Source organism: Mugil cephalus, chromosome 3, assembly GCF_022458985.1.
Source record: "Mugil cephalus isolate CIBA_MC_2020 chromosome 3, CIBA_Mcephalus_1.1, whole genome shotgun sequence".
Lineage (NCBI taxonomy): Eukaryota > Metazoa > Chordata > Actinopteri > Mugiliformes > Mugilidae > Mugil > Mugil cephalus.
In genome coordinates this window covers 15,380,380-15,398,280 of record NC_061772.1, presented here as the reverse complement: position 1 = coordinate 15,398,280, position 17,901 = coordinate 15,380,380, and the positions used below count along the sequence as shown (strand labels likewise).

Below are 17,901 nucleotides of genomic sequence, written 5' to 3'. Positions count from 1 at the left end.
AAAATCATAGATAAGTTTTAAAAGTGTATCTCAAACCAAAGTGCAGAGCAGAGATTGCACACGTTGATGCACATTAAGTACATCTGTGCTGGTATATAATTAAACACACACACAGACTCTACAGAGACGTTGGTGTGAAATTTTGAAACGATTGACAAAAATAGAAAATAAATATCACCATGTGGTTTGCTGAACTGAGAAATAAGCAGAAAAAACAAATATTTCATCACTCCTTGTGCTACAAGTTAAGATTATTGGGATAAGACATGAGGACAGCATTAACTCTACTTAAAAGCATGAGGTTTATGAACATTTTTAATGAAGTTTAAATTCTACGTATTCTACATGCAGAAAATGCAGTTGAGACCAATCACAGCTGTTGTGGTCTGCATCGCCACGATTTACTGTTGCACTTCTGGGGAGGTGCACGTCAGGCTACGGCACAGACACATCATATATTTTCCAAGGGACGCTGTGTGGGCTATTAAAAATATTTCAACTTGGGTTTTTTTTTTTTTTTGAAGCAATTCATTGTGGATTTTGAGATGTGACATTTGGGACATTCATGCAGACTTAGGGACAGTGAAAATTGCACACAGGTTTTTATAGCCTCCCCCTGCTTTAAAGGCATCAATTAGCTTCATTTTCAGATCTCCAGCGAGCAGCTTGGAGGAGCCCATGGTTGCTGAGTGTTACCAAAAGGTTTGAAAAGTCAGAATTGATCAACTCCGGACTCTGGAAAACTCTGGAAAAATGGCAATTGATCTGCATCAATCCACAATGACGCAATTAAGGCCTAATAAGTTAATGAAGACTCAAGAGTTATACAAGTGAACAATCGTGCAAACTTTTACAATGTCACAGTTTAATTATATCTGTCCATCTGTCCATGCTCCCAAAAAAATTAATGCTTAAAGATCTGATAACAGGCTTAAGACTAACGTCTGTTCTATGCAGGGGTTGTTTTTGCTTAATTTCAATCAAATATATGTACAAAATGTGTTGTACAGGGATCGGGGGGATGCCTAAGTTTTTTCCCCTCCATTGGTTATGCAAGTACAAGCATTTTATACATATTTTCAAAAGAAAAGTGTATCCAAGTTATTAGCACCTTGTTTATTTTTTTTATTTTTTCATAAGATTCTTAATTTCACACAGTATGTTGCATTTGCACGCTAATTAAAACTTAATTGATTGCATGTTAATAACTAAGAGTCAATTAATTGCATTCAGTTTCAGGCACAATAGTACATGATTTAAATTGTTGTGGTTCTTAAACCCTGTCCATGCTTGGCATTAATGTGCATCTCCACTATCCTCAGATCTCAGTTCTGTGCTCCATAGTGTAAATAAATACGCACATCACTTGTGAAGCAACCAGCAACTAACACGAAACAGTTGCTGTTAAACAGAAAAATCTCCTAGTCCAAGACATAATCAGGTTCTCACTGGTAAACGTGATCACATGCATCTCTATACACCCACTATCATGAATTATAACCAGGAAAGCTAACAGCTGCTTAAGTGTTGTGTTTTCATTAGTAAGAACAACCTTTTAAAACATGATGTTCTTGCTGAAACAAACTACACTAATAAATAATGTACAACAATCAGTGTTGTTATTAGGACCAAAAATTGTGCAGCGCTGCAAACAGGGCAGCTGTGCATATCAACGATTCCAAGGTTCAAGTTATAATCAGAGCTTTCATAGCTTATTGTGTGGGACATTTTTATCACCTTGCATGCATACAGCAAACAACGCTGTTCATAGTTCTTAAAAGGCAGTAGCAAGACACCACCACGATAAAATACTGCTCTCCAAACGATGGCGGCTACGTGTTAGCTCTCCACAGTGGACCTGCTGGATCACAAGTAGTCAGTCAACACTCTTGGGGAAATGCATTTTAATGGTAGGTGTGAACACACATACTCAAAGCTGCCTACTGGTGATGTCTGTTGTGAACAAACTTTGATAATTTCTATCCGTTTACTGGCAAACATCAATTTCACATTAGCATGAACACAAACGTCAAAGTGGACTCAACAAACTAAAGTTCAACCATGATTTATCAAGGTTTTTCCCAAGTGTTAAAAAGCAAAATACGCAAAAGAAGTTGAAATTAATTAACTAATCTCTTTCCTTCAAACCTAAATTCAAACCTGTCTACAATCAATGTGAATGTACAGCACCCTGTAGATGAGCCTGAACGACAGTAGCCCAGCACAGTAAACAATGACAGATTAATGAGTTAACATTTAACGGTGAATTTTGCAAACAAAGACCGTTTAATGATGTAAAATACAAGCATAACTTTCCATAAAGAAAGTCTCAACTTACAACATTCACATCCATGGCAACCAGCTAATGACTTCCTACCGACACAAACCTGTTTGCTGAAGTAACAAATCAGTAACTAGTCAGTCGACCCATATCACTGTGGACAACTGACATTTAGTTCTGTCAAAGTCAAACCTTGGTGCAGAAAACAATGATCCGGTGCCTTTATTGAACGTTACTCTAACTTTATTCAAAGTGCACTTTATGTCCGAATGTTTTATTATGAATTTTCCCTCTGACAGTCTCTCCCTTTAAGACTGCAACTATTGTGTTAGGTGTAAGCACAAGGACAAAAGGGTCATTACACCTTTACAAATACATTCTGTTGTACAGTACGCTCCGCTCGCTGCCAAGTGATTTCCATGCTGTCTTCCTCAAACGGAGTCATTCTACACCCGCAGACACTTCGGCAGTTCGACCTCGCTCCATATCAGTCAAAGGTTAACACGAGTTCAAGGAGGTTGTCTCACGTCACAGCACAAAGCCTTGCATTCCAGTCACATACACAAAAAAAACTTCACATTTGACCGCTGAGCAAACACTCACCCTCCCATCACCTTCCCCCAAAAAATATTCAAAGCCATTTAATCCCGAGAGACTGAGTCAAAGGAGCGTAGAAAGGAAAGAAAAGCAGCATAAAGGAGCATACTTTAAATTCAGACCTACTGTGTAGTTGGGACTGAAAGAGTTCCCACATGCTCCTGATGCACTCAATCCAAGTACAATTCCCTCCTCCCCCTCTGCTCCTCCCCCTTGTTCTTGAGCCCTCCCCTTCCGCTTACAGCAAAGACCGGCTGACTTCCTGTTTACCTCTGACCCTTAGTTATCCTCCACCCCCGCCCTTATCTGGCAGGCCTCCAAACAGACAGGATGATCAGGCCGGATGAAACAGACAGAATGCTTCACAGAGCAAGTGAGAGACAGAGGGGGGTGGGGGGGGGGAGCCGGGGAGAGACAGAGAGAGAGGGAGGGAGGGAGGAGAGTGAGAGAGAGACAGAGAGACAGGGAGGGAAATAGAGGCAGTCAGAGAAAATGAGTGAGTGAGTGAGTGAGTGGTTGTATATGGGCGTTGGGGGAGGTGATCAGAGAAAGTGTGTGAATAAGACAACCTATCACCATGTGGCCACAGAAGCAGCAGTGATCTGAGGGGTGTGAGTGCGCAAAATGTTCTTGCATTTGTTTGCATGCATGCGGGTGGTGGGGTGAAGGCTGGGGTGACGCATGGTATCAAGTTTCAGGACTGATTATGGCATTGCCTGCCCAGTCTGTTTGGCTAGGAGTTACATAAACCTCAGAGAGGTCAGGAAGCAACAAAGCCAGCATGTCACACAAACACAAGCCATACTTCTAAGTGTGCACACTGGGGGTCAAGGCCAGGCGGAGAGGGGAAAGCAGCAGTACCCAGCCAGATAATAAATCTGAACCAGCGATGCAGACAGGGAGCAAATAGGCACCTGCAATGTCACAGCGGGGGAGCCTCGAGCGACTGCAGCGGCCTAGGCCATCAGGACACGTCAGTAGCTGTGTTTCCATTACAGTTTTTCGACAAATAAAAGCAATATTTCTGATATTAGATAAAGTACAATTGCGTTTCGTACGCAATTTCAGAATGAGCTGTAACTCTCGTAAAGTCTCGTCTAGCGAAATCATGTGAGACTTCGCTTTGAGAAGACGGACTTCAAATGAACTGGTAACATGACCCCTTGCGTCATCTCCAGTGACGCGGAGTTGCGGGGGGGGGAGTGTTTTTGTTTGTTTGTTTTGTTTCACAAGCTCTTATCTCTCTCGTTTAGAGACTCAATAAAATTTCTGTTGTCTACACGAAACCATGAACGCCTACTTTCTCTAAACCAAAAATCCACAGGATGAATTGATAAGGGAATCGATAAATACCAAAAAAAATCTTATTCGTGCACATCCCTACTCGTGAGAGCGTAAAAGGTTTAGTGATATCTGAGAGGTTTTTTGAAACACAGGCGGTTCCGTTACCAGTTTTTTATTGCGTATTTAGGTTTTGTGCATTTTTGGGGTAATTATCTATTGTTAATGCAACAAACCTGGTGTGCCCAAATACAAGTGTGATAACTGACTAGTGACAATTAAAATATACTGAATGGCATCACATGGGAAACAGAGGCTTAACAGCAATTTTAAGTAGAGCTACTGTCCAGGGGCTGTAAGCCTCAGTCAATGAGCCAAGTTACAGTTTTCTGTCCAGACTCTCACAAAAAAAAATATATGTAGTGCAGACTGAAAGAACTGAATTAAATTCATGTCATAGAGAAGTTGGCCTTTAACCTTTTTGAATAGAAAATGTCATCACTTGATCATCCACATCATGTCCAAGAGTTTCGTGCAAAACTGTGTCACAATAAGCCTTCAAATAACTTCTTTTCACTTCAAGTGAGTCCAAATAAAACTTTAGATATTAAGTTTTGAAGAAAGGGCAACATAACAAAAAGGCACATTTTAAGAGTTTACTGCCACCTTGACCTTTGACCACGAAACTGACTCAATTCATCATTGAGTCCAAATGAATATTTGTATTAAATTTGAAGAACATTTATCACATACGCAAGAATCGGATGGACAGTCAGACGTATGTGAAAACTTAATGCCTGTTTAACATAAATAGTTATTGCTTAAAAAAATTGAAGACACACAAATAATTAATTTAAATAATATAAATACAACTATGAATAAGAAATAAATTAACCAATCTAAAATAAAACTGACTTGTCAGTCAGTAAAACAAACTGTCATAATATAAACAGTGGTGTGGGGTCTCACAGGCTATTAAAGACGGTACATTTCTTGGATTTAAAAAAATGCTATACAACGTCAGATATTTAGTCAAATTCGTGGTGTTACTCTCTCACACAATTTTGCCTTTGAGCACTTGTTACAAGTTGTAGAGTCTGCATGTTCTGAGATGAAGTACAGCCAAACTTTTGACTGGTTTGCTGTACGCGTTCTGAAGGTTCACTTCCATCCATGTAGGTGAAAAACTGACGTGATGTTACATGTAGCGTCAGCGTAGCAATAGAGCTGAGGGGGCAGTAATTAAAAATTTAGTGGCACCGAAATGAAGCACCATAATCTGCATTGCTTTTCGCTGCTGACACTACCGTTTGTGTCAGCACCGGTGCCATTATGGTGCTGAGTGTCAGTACCCAGCCCTAATGTCAGGTTCAGGGACTGAAATCAAGGAAATCAATCACTAGGAGGCAGTGTGCTGCGCTTGTCCCATCTCATCTCCCATACCGCTTAATCCTCATAGGGTGGCGGGGGTTGCTGGAGCCTATCCCAGCTGTCAACGGCCAAGAGGCGGGGTACACCCTGGACAGGTTGCCAGCCTATCGCAGGGCTAACACAGAGACAAACAACCATTTACACTCATGCCTAGGGTCAATTTAGAGTCAGCAATCAGCCTAACGAGCATGTCTTTGGAGGTGGGAGGAAACCGGAGTACCCGGAGAAAACCCACGCGGACACAGGGGAGAACTTGCAAACTCCACCCAGAAAGGCCCGAGCTGGACTCCAACCCGGACCTTCTCGCTGGGAGGCAGCGCTTGTTCCACATGTCTCCAAAACCAGTTTCCCTCTTGCCTTAGGGGCTGAGTTTAATTTATACTCATATATAGCTCAGTTAAATCCAAATTCAGGCTAATTTAAATTGTGACCAAGAACATAAAACAAAGGCAGAAATTCAATACTGAAAACGAACCACAATTTCCCAAATAAAATATTAAAAAAAAAAAAAAAAAAAACAACTGTACAAATTACAAATTCTAAACATCATCAGAAATTTATGCCAACAAATGAATTTTTCCAGTAACAAAACGTTAAGCACATCATGCTCTTACAAAAGGTGGAGGCTCAAGGGTGCATGCATGCACCTGGATGATGTACAGTGTGTGTGTGTGTGTGTGTGTGTGTGTGTGTGTGTGTGTGTGTGTGTGTGTGTGCGCGCCCTGTAAATATTATACCAGTGAGTTCTACTCACCAATTTGCAACATTGCCTGCAAATGTACACTTCATGATACACAGTGACCCTTCGGGGGGTTACACTGTGGTAATCTTAATAGCAAATTTCACAGCTCTACACATGTCAGAAGGTGACAAACCTGCGCTAAGACTGCATGAACAGACCAGGCTATGATTGCTGGTTCACCTTCTTCTGACCTCTTTGCCAATCTCACACAGACCTTTTTATCTTGTCTGGAGTATATAATAAATTCCAAATAATACACCATCGATGTTCAGTTATGTACTAGGCTATATTGTGCACTACACTGTAGAGTGGTGTGACCATCACGATCAAAGTGAGAAGCGCATACAGCTGGAGAAAGAGGATCAGAGAGACACGCTGCTGCCTATAATAATCCTTAAATATTCATATGACGATTCTTTACTGTCTGTACTGCTGAAATAAAAAAACCTCATACCAACCCAGCTCTAATTTTACTTAAAATGTCCATGCTTCTAAAGTATTTGGAGAAACATGAATGAACTCGATCTGCTGCACAAAGTTTCAACGTGTATTTACTCATAACTTTAATACAGTAGCGAAGCAGAGACAGATGGACGCCCCTAGCAGTCCATAGGTGTTGTCCAAATGATTAATGGGACTCTGGCTGAAGCTCCACACGCATATGTTCATTTCAGTTAAGGGTTCACTGCAAAACGAACCACAGACATTTTTTTTACACTTAATTTAACCTCTGAATACAAATACCTGAGTATTCATTCTTGAGCCCAGGGCTCATCACAGCTGCAGCTGACCATTACGGCCATTGGAAATCCTAATTAGCCACATTCACAGTGGGGGAGTGACGAGTGGGCCGCTATCCCCCGATGCCTTGCCTGTTCAGCAAACACACTATCAGCAGGCTCTTCACACATCAGTGCACATGAATAGCACAGTCAGCCTGTAAGCATCAACACAGGACTGGATGTTGACACAGACGGGGAGAGGCTCGTTCATGCCGCCGTGGTTCATGGCCCCGTCTCAATCAAGGACCTTTGCAGATGAGTAAAATGGCCTGTGTGGATGAGCTCTCGACTGCCGGTTTCATTGTCACCTGCTGCCTGTTGGGGAACAGTCAGGGTACTCAAAGCACAAGTTGTGCTTTGGCTCAGGGGCATAGATTTGGTTTCGGAAGTGGGGGAATAAAACAGATGCGTGCCAGGGAGAGCACCATGTTTAAACAGATTCGTATGAGACAGAAAAGGTGAGGTGTGCACACTAATGTCAAACGACACTTCTATGTGCCAGTAGAAATGTATTGTCCCTAGTGCCATGGAAAATTCAAAAGCACTTAGGAAAGAATTCTCAACGTGTCCACATGTCTAGTAGTACTGTTTTAGTTAGGGCTGGGCGATACATCAAATTTATAATGATTTTTTTTCTCCCTCTGCCACTCGTACTGTGGCCAGCTCTCAGTCGTGACGTTTCCTTTGAGTCCCGAGTACGTCACTGTGCCAGTTCACAACAAGCTGGAGTAATTGCAGACACAGATGCAGAGAACCACCAAATAAAAGCCATCACATGACTTCACCGACACGGAAAAGGGTTTTTACAATGTGCGAGATGGAACAAACCGCTGTGTAAAGTTCCTAAAGCGTAGCAGTACTACAAATCTGTGGCAGCACCTGAAACTAAACCATGCAGTTAATGGGAGAAATGTGCGTCTGTGTGAGATTCTGATCTCCTGACACAGCTCCACATCCACAACTAAGAGGCAGTAAACTTCAGCTGCCATTTTTTCTGACAAAAGAGGACACCGATGTAAGGAAATTACACAAGTGCATGCATTCCAGTAAAGAAGCCTTTAAACAGGCACCATGTCTCATTTACACAATCACAAAAGCTGGATTGGTAAAGATGTTGAAAACTATCAATCACAAGTATGAGTCATTACCCCGTTTGTACAATGAAACACATGAGAAAATTGTGGTTCAGGTGGAGAAGTTGTTTTACTCAACAAAAACAAATCTCTGAACCAAGGGAAACATCAAGCCTGACACGAACCTGACGAAAACTGAAAGGATGCTTTCACACCATGTATGTAGTTGTCCTGAAACCAGTACCATTTTCGCCCAGGTTGGTTCGTTTGGGCCTCTACGAACACAGTAATCTCACTCTACTCCAATACCAGCTGAGCCTATTAAGAGGTGATGGTCTCGGCCAATTCCAATCGCTCCCCTGAGTGGTTGGTTCTTAGTGAGAACACACATTAACTATGTAAGTAATAGTCATGACGCCAAATAGTAGTAGTAGATCATCCTTGTTTTCTACACATAGTCTAAATGCTTCAACATCTTCACGTTGTTCATGTACATGGACCTACCAGGACAGATGCTCCCACTTTCGATTCTATTTCTTGAGATCCAATTTATTTTTGACCAATCACAAAAATGCCTGTAAGAATGTAGGTATAAGAGGCTGTGTCAGAACTTTGTCTTGATAACTCTGCGAAAACGAACCAACCCGAGGTAAAATGGCACAATATTCTATCAATTACTCCTTGAATGGTAACAAAATATAGATTTAAATGCATGCCAAGAGATGTTGTGTTTAGGACATTGCAGCAGAACTCAATTGCAAAAAAAAAAAAAAAAAGTTCACTTAAAGTGGTCCACATAAAAACATAAACGGGTTATAGACCACATGAAGACCTCAACAAAATTTCAACCGGTTTCGCAAAAGTATTTTCATAGTAAATGTTTCGCCACCTATTGATTGGTATTTTCTAACAAATTACGTACAGTGTTATCCTTGTAAATCGTGCTCTTTGGTCTTGTTAGCCATCTAGTTTTAACAAAGAAAACTAATTTTGAATCATGTTTTGTGTCTTGTATATATAACGTTTTAAAATTGTGAATGCCCCATGACAGTGAATTTGAGATTATATTTTTTGACTATATTTTCAATCCATAGTTTTAGTATTAACAATTCTCACATCTGCTGCTGTAGATGCTGGTTGTGTGTCACTCATAGGCCAGGAGGCTGCGTGGATGCTGCTAAGTTACTAGCCAACTGAGGTCCAGGAACCGCCTGAAGCCTGTTACAGCCAGCTAATGCATTCTCCCAACCTCCCCCTCTGCCTCCCTTCTCGCTCTCATGCTCTTCCTCTCTGTCTCTTTCTTTCCTAAGCTCTCCTTCGTTTTCCATGAACTACTGCCCTCTCCATCTCCCAAGCCCCCTCCCCCTCTCTCAAGTGCTAACCACTCTCTTTCACCATGCTCTTTTCCTACTGCTCTCTCTCTCTCTCTCTCTCTCCCTCTCCCCGTGTCTCTCGCACATGCACTTATGCACAGAGACACACAGAAAGTGTGGCAGCTACCACAACAGCGTGCAACCTCCCCCACACTCCAGCGAGGCAGTGTGCAAGTGCCTCTGGCTTGCCCTGACCCACATCTTGATATAGCCCTAAGTATGCTTACAGCTAAGTCCTGAAGACACTCCTGCCACTCTTAGCCTAATCAGGCCTGACCTGCTGTCGGCGCACTGGGCAGATAGACAGGCCAGGCTGGACGGACCATTATCATTTTCAGAAAGCGCTCAGACTACCCTAGGTGCCGCCTATCCACCTCCCCCCTGCTCCAGGTTTCCTACCAGACAACCACATGCTCTATCTAGGATAGTTGGTTAAACATTATACGGGTGACTGGATTCTGTGCCATGATAAACCAGGAAGAAAGTTCTCTTAATGACACCAAAGAAAATTAACATCAGTGTGAATAGTTGGTGGTTTCGGACAGAGTGGACAAGTCATATGGTGATATGATTTAAGTCAGATTGTTAGAGGCTAGGATAGAGACAATAAAACGCTGAGAAGGTAGATCTCCTCGCTGGCTGTAAACAGATACTTTATATGTTTTAAGGATATTAAGAATGTATTACCTTCTCTTCTTTGTATTCAGTGGGTGGTGGTTTCCTATACTCGTGCCCCTTCTCCTGGATGGAATCAGCCCAGGAACAGCTGGATTCGTCCTGATGCCTGAAAGCATCCTCTAGCTGGGGCAGTAGGTCAGGCAGGAGGTCAGGAGGTTCCAGACCGTCCAGGTCTTCATCCTGAGCGTCTGACGGCAACAGGCCGTCTCCCAAAGCTTGGTATCCATTAGTGTTGACAACCCCGCAGCTCTGAGGCTGCTCAGAGGGCAGGTGGCTGGCGATGCTGGGGTAGCAGCTCATGGATTCGCCAAACATCTCAGATGACTTGCAGTTTCCCTGGGTTTCTTCAGAACAGCGTAGGGCTCGGAAAGGACATTCCTCCGCCTGGCCAACTGGGGTCCTCGCTAGCTGCTGACTCATAAGTGCTGTGGATGGAAACTGGCATGCGGTCCCCGATATCTCAGGCACTGTAGAAGTGAGTGGTGCAGTGGTGGCGGATCTACACACAGAGGACAAAGACTGCTGACTGAGACTGGGTATTTCTGGCTCTCCAGGGTAGGCAGGGTACTGAGCCGTTTGGTAAGCATTGGCAGAACTGATGGAGCACGTGGGCAGGGAGTGAACCATGGTTGATGAGTGCATGGGGAAGGGGAGACTGGGGTCCTTCGGTCCTGAACCAGAGAAGGCTTGACCTCCCCTGATCACCTGGTAGCTACCCTGCTGCTGCTGTGTTTGTAAGCAAGTCCCACTCAGAGAAGCATTTTGACTTTCCAAATAAGACTTCCTTGAAAGAGTCCTTGAATGGAATTGTTGTTCCCTTCCAGTTAGTTGGTGCTGAACCTGCTGTTGAGTACAGTGCATTTGCTGCTGGCTGTTGGATTGACTTCCTTGAGGAAAAGAAAAATTGTGATGCTGCTGTTGCTGCAGGGACATGGCCTGGGTGTTGATTTGTTGGTGCTGGTTTAACAGCTGTTGCTGATGACTTTGCCGTTGTTGCATTCTGTGATGCTGCACCTCTTGTTGATGACAGGGGTGGTGTTGATGCTGCTGCTGTGTTTGTTGTCTGGCGTGAAGTTGTTGGTTGTGCAGTTGCTGCTGCTGATGACAAAGCTGTTGTGGCTGAGATAAAGGTTGGTACATATTCCCATTCTGCTCCTGGTTGCCCCACATTGGGCTGCCGCTGTTGCAGAACAGGCCATTGGACTGAGGAACCTGGGTCATGGCAGCATTGTGGTACTGGCCACGCTGCTCTACAATCATGCCACTACATGTGCTCCGAGAACCAGAAAAGGCTTGCCCCATGGGATTCTGTGCTTTAATGCCGGCATAATGACCCATCGGCTGACTGTAACCGTGTATGGTTTGTTGGGTAGAAACCGGTGGCATCATGTCTTGATGCTTCCCTGGGACAAGAGGTTCCACCTGGAGGGGTTCAAAATCTGCACTGAGGTTTAGCTCATCTACAAGCGATGGTGCTGAGTGGAAGCCATCCTCGTCCAGCCCTTCCAAACCTCCAACAAAGAGGTTGGGGTCATCAAAGAAGTCCATGGCAGAGGCTGGAGGTTAAGTGGAACCTTTGGAACACCAGTGTATCCAAGCTGGTCCCAATGAGCCTTTCTACAGAGCTACAGGACGTCCATTATAGAGTGTGCCAGCCCTAAAACAAAGAGATACAAAGATTAAAATATGAGACGGATATGAGAAGATGAAGATTTCTGTTACATTCTGAAAAATATGGCCTAGATCAGATTACAAACCAACGTCAAGCTACATCTCCAAATAACCCAGCATAATCTTACTACATACACACATCATTTCATTCTTTACTTGCCATCACTACTCATATTCCTATCAGTGATGCATGCTTTTAGGCATGTAGAAGAGTATGAATTGCCAACATGCATCAAAGGCAGCTTTAAAAATCTGGGTAGTGATGAGGTCACAAGTGAAAAATTTGGTACTGTCAGTCATCTGTCAGCACTGGCTTTCATGTGTGCAGCAAAGCAGCTGGTGCAAACCAACCGCCAGCCGCCAGCAGGTGCCTTTTCCTGTTACCCCCCCTCCATACACACACACACACACACGCACACACGCACACCCTTTTTTCTCTCACACACAAATGCACCTCAACCCCCCACCTCTACAACCAATGAAGCTGCCTGCCCTGCTACTGCAGAATGTGTGGGAGGTGCAGACAGCTGATAGAATTTCAACAGCTAAGGACAACAGCAGAAGAGGCCCGCCGAGCGCACTTCTGTTCTGCAACCACAGACCAGCGGAAGATGACAGAAGTCTACCCAATTCAGTCATTACATGCTGACTTGCTATGCACATATGCACACAGGCAAAAAATAAAGAAATAAACATTTCTCCAATAACCCTGTCTAACATTAATATTGTCGTTCATGTTTTTTTGTTTAAGCGTTTTAATTGCAGGCACACTGGTGTAAGAGTTTTTTTTTTTATACCACTCTTTAATACCCGGTATTGCTTACGGTTTGTTTGCTCAAATCTTAATTAATGTATGAGTGATTTGTAATGAAACGTCCAACAAATGACTAAGCAATGAGTACACAAATTCGGATAAATAATACTGCAATGGTTGACTTAGTGCCTAGTGAAGACTCATAATTTGAAGTTAGTAACATAGTGGAAAATTCATCCTCATGGCAAAATATCCTCCAATCTGAATGTGCAATGGAATATTCACCATTAATAGCAAACAGTCCACAAAAACAATAATACAAAATAAATAAAAACTAAATCAAAATAGTGACAAGATACTCATATTCGAAGAAGTCCCATGCATAGGTGTTACACCAAAACGTGACTCTGGGGGGGGGGGCAGGCTACTGTCTGCCAACTTTCCACTATTTAAGTTTTTCTGTTAAAAGGAAAAAAAAAAAACCTACGTCAGCTACCGATATCAGTATTGCTTCCAAAGTTTCCATTTCCACTCATTTATGATCAGCTTACACCTTCTGGAGTTGTGTGTGTGTGTGCACACCTGTGAGCAATTCTAGAGTTGCCACCTAGCCTAACCTACATGTGTTCATATGGTGAAAGGAAATCAGTAGTGAATCCACACAGGCAGAGCAACATTTAAACCTGTAATGATTAATTATACAGTATGGCCTCCTTACCAACATTATGTTGAGGACAGAGTGTGAGCTATAGCAATGTTTCTGGTTCAATCACAAGCCTTCTGTTTACCTTATTTCCATTTTGACTTTATTATGTTGCTAACATTAATGCTGAACAATGTACGCTGTCCCACATCACTGTGTAAAACAAACATTTCATAGCAGCCACTGATGAATAAAACCTTAACCCCATTAGAGAGCTAAATTTTTGTTACAACTGTCCATTCAAAATGTGGTAGAGCAATGTTTGCAATGTAAATCATAAAACCTTAACCAACGATAAATCATAAATGTACCAACAAAAGAAACATCTAGTTTGCTGGAATATGAATACATTTCCCGCAAACAGGTACATACCAGATACACTTTGACTCTCCATACCAACCACTGAGTCTCAATAGAAATCTATTCACACAGGCATGAAGCCATTCCTGTTTTCAGTCTGGGCCGTGCTTCCAACTCAGGCTTCCCAGGGCTTGACTTTTAGGAATTTTTTTTTTTTTTTTTTTGGATCATGACATGACATGACAAATCCCATTTGACACATCTTAAAGCGTCACTAGATACCAATATTCATATGAGGCAAACATATGACTCACTCTGCACTGCCAACAGGTAAAACCAGAGGGTATGTGAAACCACTGCTTTATAGTATTGCACTGGCTCTACAGCGGCATAGCAGTTTACAAGTGTCTAAACGGTTATTTAAAAACCCTGGTAGCATGCATCGATCATGCAGGGTGATACTTCTGAATTTGAACCACACAATGAGCAATACAGACCAAGTCTACACATTCTTTAATTTAGCTCCAGCTCATCAGTCTCATATGAAATAATTTACCAAGCTTGTCGGATATGTAGTCCTTTGGTGTTGTTCTAAGTAAGTCTGAGACAAAGCTCAGACATTCAAGCTGGATTTAAAACAGTCACCTTGATTTAAATGGCGTGGATAAAAAAATAAACATGACGTACACCCACTTATCAGTTTATTCCTCAGTACACGAGGGAAAACTAATGTATTTCATCAGTCCTGGATTAAATACCCCCTCATGACTGCTCTAATGTTCAGTTTATGCTGAAACAGCATAAGACATGTGGTAATTCTGCTGTATCACTGTTTTGTAGGATGCAGTTTGTGGTGCTGGATTTACTTTTTTTTCTGTTATTTAGTCTTGCTCACTGACTAAAACGCGGGGCGACAAATTAATAGAAACACATATCCCATGTATCACCACACAATGCAGTAGTATGACAAACCACAGCCTCGAAAGTAAAAACACAATTGTCTCGGACATTTGAACGCATGCCAAGTACCTCAATTAATCTTTTTCCATTCATGTACTGACTGAGTGTGCACTTCCTGGCACAAAAAAAAAAGTCGCACACTCTGATATTTCATTGGAAATCCGTCTTTAGCTTTGATTACAGCACACACTCACTGGATAAACTTCTGCAACGTCACAATATTAATTTCCATCCAGTGTTGCATTCACTTTGAGAGTCTGACCACTGCGCAAAGCCTTCTCCGGCACATCCCAAAGATTCTGAATGGGGTTAAGGTCTGGGCTCTGTGGTGGCCAATCCATGTGTGAAAATGCTCCCTGAACCCACAATTCAGAGGCTGAAGAATCCTGGCATTGTCATCTTGGAATATGCCCGTGCCATAAGGGAAGAAAAAAAAAATCTATTGATAGAATAACCTGGTCATTCAGTATATGCAGGCAGTCAGCTGACCTTCTTTAGGCACAATGTTGCTGAACCTAGACCCGTGCAACTGCAGCAAGTTGCTTAGTTAAACCCAGTCTGTGTATATTCTCATGCAGAGCATATTCCCCTAGTCAGCCAGCTAAGCACCTACTACCCACCCTTTAAACTACCACCCATCTGGTCCCCTCTTCCAGCTGTTTCCTTCACAATCATGACGTTGTCTGCACCACCCAAGCACGTGCAATTCCATCCCAGCATCAACAAGAGTTGTGCATTAAAACTGCCTCGAGGTCGAAATTGAATCCCGTGACTCCTGTCACGCAAACGGCCACTTCTGTGCACCCCTGTCAAACAGCGTCAAAAACAAACAAAACTGCGCCACTGTTGCCCGAAGATTAAAAAGTTAGCCACGCCGAGCTAAAAGGCAAGTGAGCTTAGAGCGCGTTCTAATTAGCATTTAATTTGTATTAGTTGTCAAAGCGTGTGGTTTGGTAACGCGCTCGTCGCGTTTTCAGAGCTTCGCCGGGGAGTTTTTGCTGGGATTAAACGAAACGCCGAGCTCACCTTCACCTCCTGAGTGAGCAACAGCATCCTCTTCATCATCTTCCCAACAGAAATGGCTTCAGCTCCAGCGAGGCGCCGGTGCGTTGCGCTACTTTTAAGCGCAACTGCTCGCCAAGTGGGCACAAAATGAACGCACGTGGGGGGGTTGGGGGAGATTTGAATTTAGATTTAAAAAAAAAAAAAAAAAAAAAAAAGCTGTTCGCCCCCTCGGGGTCTCTCGAGACCGTCGGTCACACGTGCTCCAAAGGAAAAACCTTCACTTTGGATTCAAAAGGTGTCGTGACGTTGCTCATGGAAGAAGACAAGGAGGAGGAGGAGGAGGAGGGGGAGGAGGAGGAGGCCGGAGATGGATGGAGAGGTCGTCAGTGATGGTGTCCGTGATAATACAACAAACTAGTTTCCTATCCTCGCCTGACTTTCGTTTTAATTTCAAATGGGACCGTCGTCGACGCGCCGCCACAACCACCAACACGCGAAGCGCGTCCACATTGAAGCGCCGAGCTGGTCGCTGTCAGTTCAGGACCACCATGACCAAGAACCATCGAGGAGGACTACTTTTTTTAAAGCCACGCGCATTTCCATTTAGGCGACAGACTCCTGAGAAAGTACGATGATATTTGCGGTTTCATAGGCGGGACTTGACGGGAACTGATAAGTTTAGAAACTCAACCGTCTTGTTTCTACCGGGTAAATACACACTGTGCTATAGGCGGTGTGTCATCAGACAGCTGAGGCGACCGTCACTGACTGACTGACTCCGAAATTTGACAGCTCCTCGCTTGAATGAAACAGAAAACCTTCGAGTCCAAATTGTTCCCCTAAAGAACACCGAAGGAAGTGTTATTTCTTACCTGAAATTAACCCCAAAGCGTAACTTCAGTACATGCAGAGTGTTATCGGCGAAGTTGTGACTGTGTTGTTAGTTGTACTCCTGCTGGCGACCACGGCTCAGCCGCTCTGCCGCTGCTGCTGACGTGACGACGATAACGCCGCATTTGCATATTTGTGACTCCCTCTGTGATTGGACCACCGACAATTTGCCACAATGCCATTTATCCGCGTAAAATAACAAACCGGTTCCACCACTGTGAGTACTTTGGGGACGGTGTCGCCCCGACTTGCCGGGGGGAGCGGCTGATTAAATCACGTAATCATTTGTAAAGTCGCTGTGTTGACAGAGTGCATAAGATGGCCGCGTCTGAGCCAGAGCCAATCAGGACAGGTTTTACTTTTGCACATGTATCGGAGTCTCTTCTCGATGCGAGCGTGACAGGAGTGGGAGAGACGCTCCCCACTGTTGGTAAATACTGACCTCCGGTGGCTGGCTGAGTGAATTACTACCATAAATATAAAAGAGCGCACGTCTGGTGTTTTCTAACAGCATGTATAGAAACCATTCATCTTTTGTTTATCTTTTGTTTGGTCACTAAAGTATGGCGCAGAAACGGTTTCCTTTTGTAAAATGTGGATGCATTCAAGTTAACTGATGCAGAAGGAATGAGACTATATAAGTTTTGCTTCTCCCCACTCCTTTTCGAATATATTGCATGTTTCCTTCTTCAATTTTTTTCATTTATATTTCTTCTGAATATAATAATAATAATAATAATAATAAATAAATAAATAAATAAAGCTCAGTCAATCAATCAGCAATGTCTGTGTAGATTCTTTGTCATTCAGGACGTTTTTGGTATGCCCAAAAAACAAAACTCAACAAAGACAGCTGGACTTTCACCACTCAGTGACAGCTGGGGAGTTGTTCTGTCTTGTTAAAGGAGCATACATCGATGGTGTCTAGACTACTCACTTACGACTGGAGGATTTGGTTTAGTTTTTAGAATCTAGATTCTATGTACAGTGTATGATCTAGAGCAAGTGTGTCAAACTCATTTTAGTTCAGAATCAGAATCAGAAAAAAATGTATTTATCCCCAAACGGCAATCAACCCAATTTGATGATAAGCAGGCCGGACAAGTAACATTATTTATTATATCAGAATAATAACCCATAAGGAATGACAACTACAGATAATGTCCTATTAGTTTTAGTGCAAATAAGAACAAGTAAATGAGGAGAATGTTTGCATTTAATGAACTATCCTTAAAAGAAATGAAATTTCTTAAGAAAAATAAATGCAATTAGGGCCCATTACTGTCAGCTGTTTAGTCCTGGGCCTCAGCGTTGTGTTCTGTCCACTTTCTAAAACAGTGGACAAATTAGGAGTGGCAGTTGTTTCGTTATTGAAAGAT

The 17,901-nt window shown here is 42.9% G+C and overlaps 1 protein-coding gene across 7 annotated transcripts in view; it reads right to left on the bottom strand.

Moving 5' to 3' along the window:
- chd9 (chromodomain helicase DNA binding protein 9) overlaps nt 1–16,702 on the bottom strand; it is a 67,429-nt gene extending 50,727 nt beyond the window's left edge. For 4 of the 7 annotated variants that reach the window (XM_047581441.1, XM_047581443.1, XM_047581444.1 and 1 more), the window contains exons 1-2: nt 16,504–16,702; nt 10,248–11,895 (exon numbers count right to left, since the gene is read on the bottom strand). In XM_047581441.1, coding sequence (XP_047437397.1) covers nt 10,248–11,786 — 1,539 coding nt within the window. In that variant the 5' untranslated portion in view covers nt 11,787–11,895; nt 16,504–16,702. Of the gene's footprint in view, nt 1–3,000; nt 3,156–10,247; nt 11,896–15,652; nt 15,809–16,503 lie in introns of those variants that run through there. The other 3 variants (XM_047581442.1, XM_047581448.1, XM_047581447.1) reach the window with 3 other exon arrangements.
- Nucleotides 16,703–17,901: the final 1,199 nt, after the last annotated feature.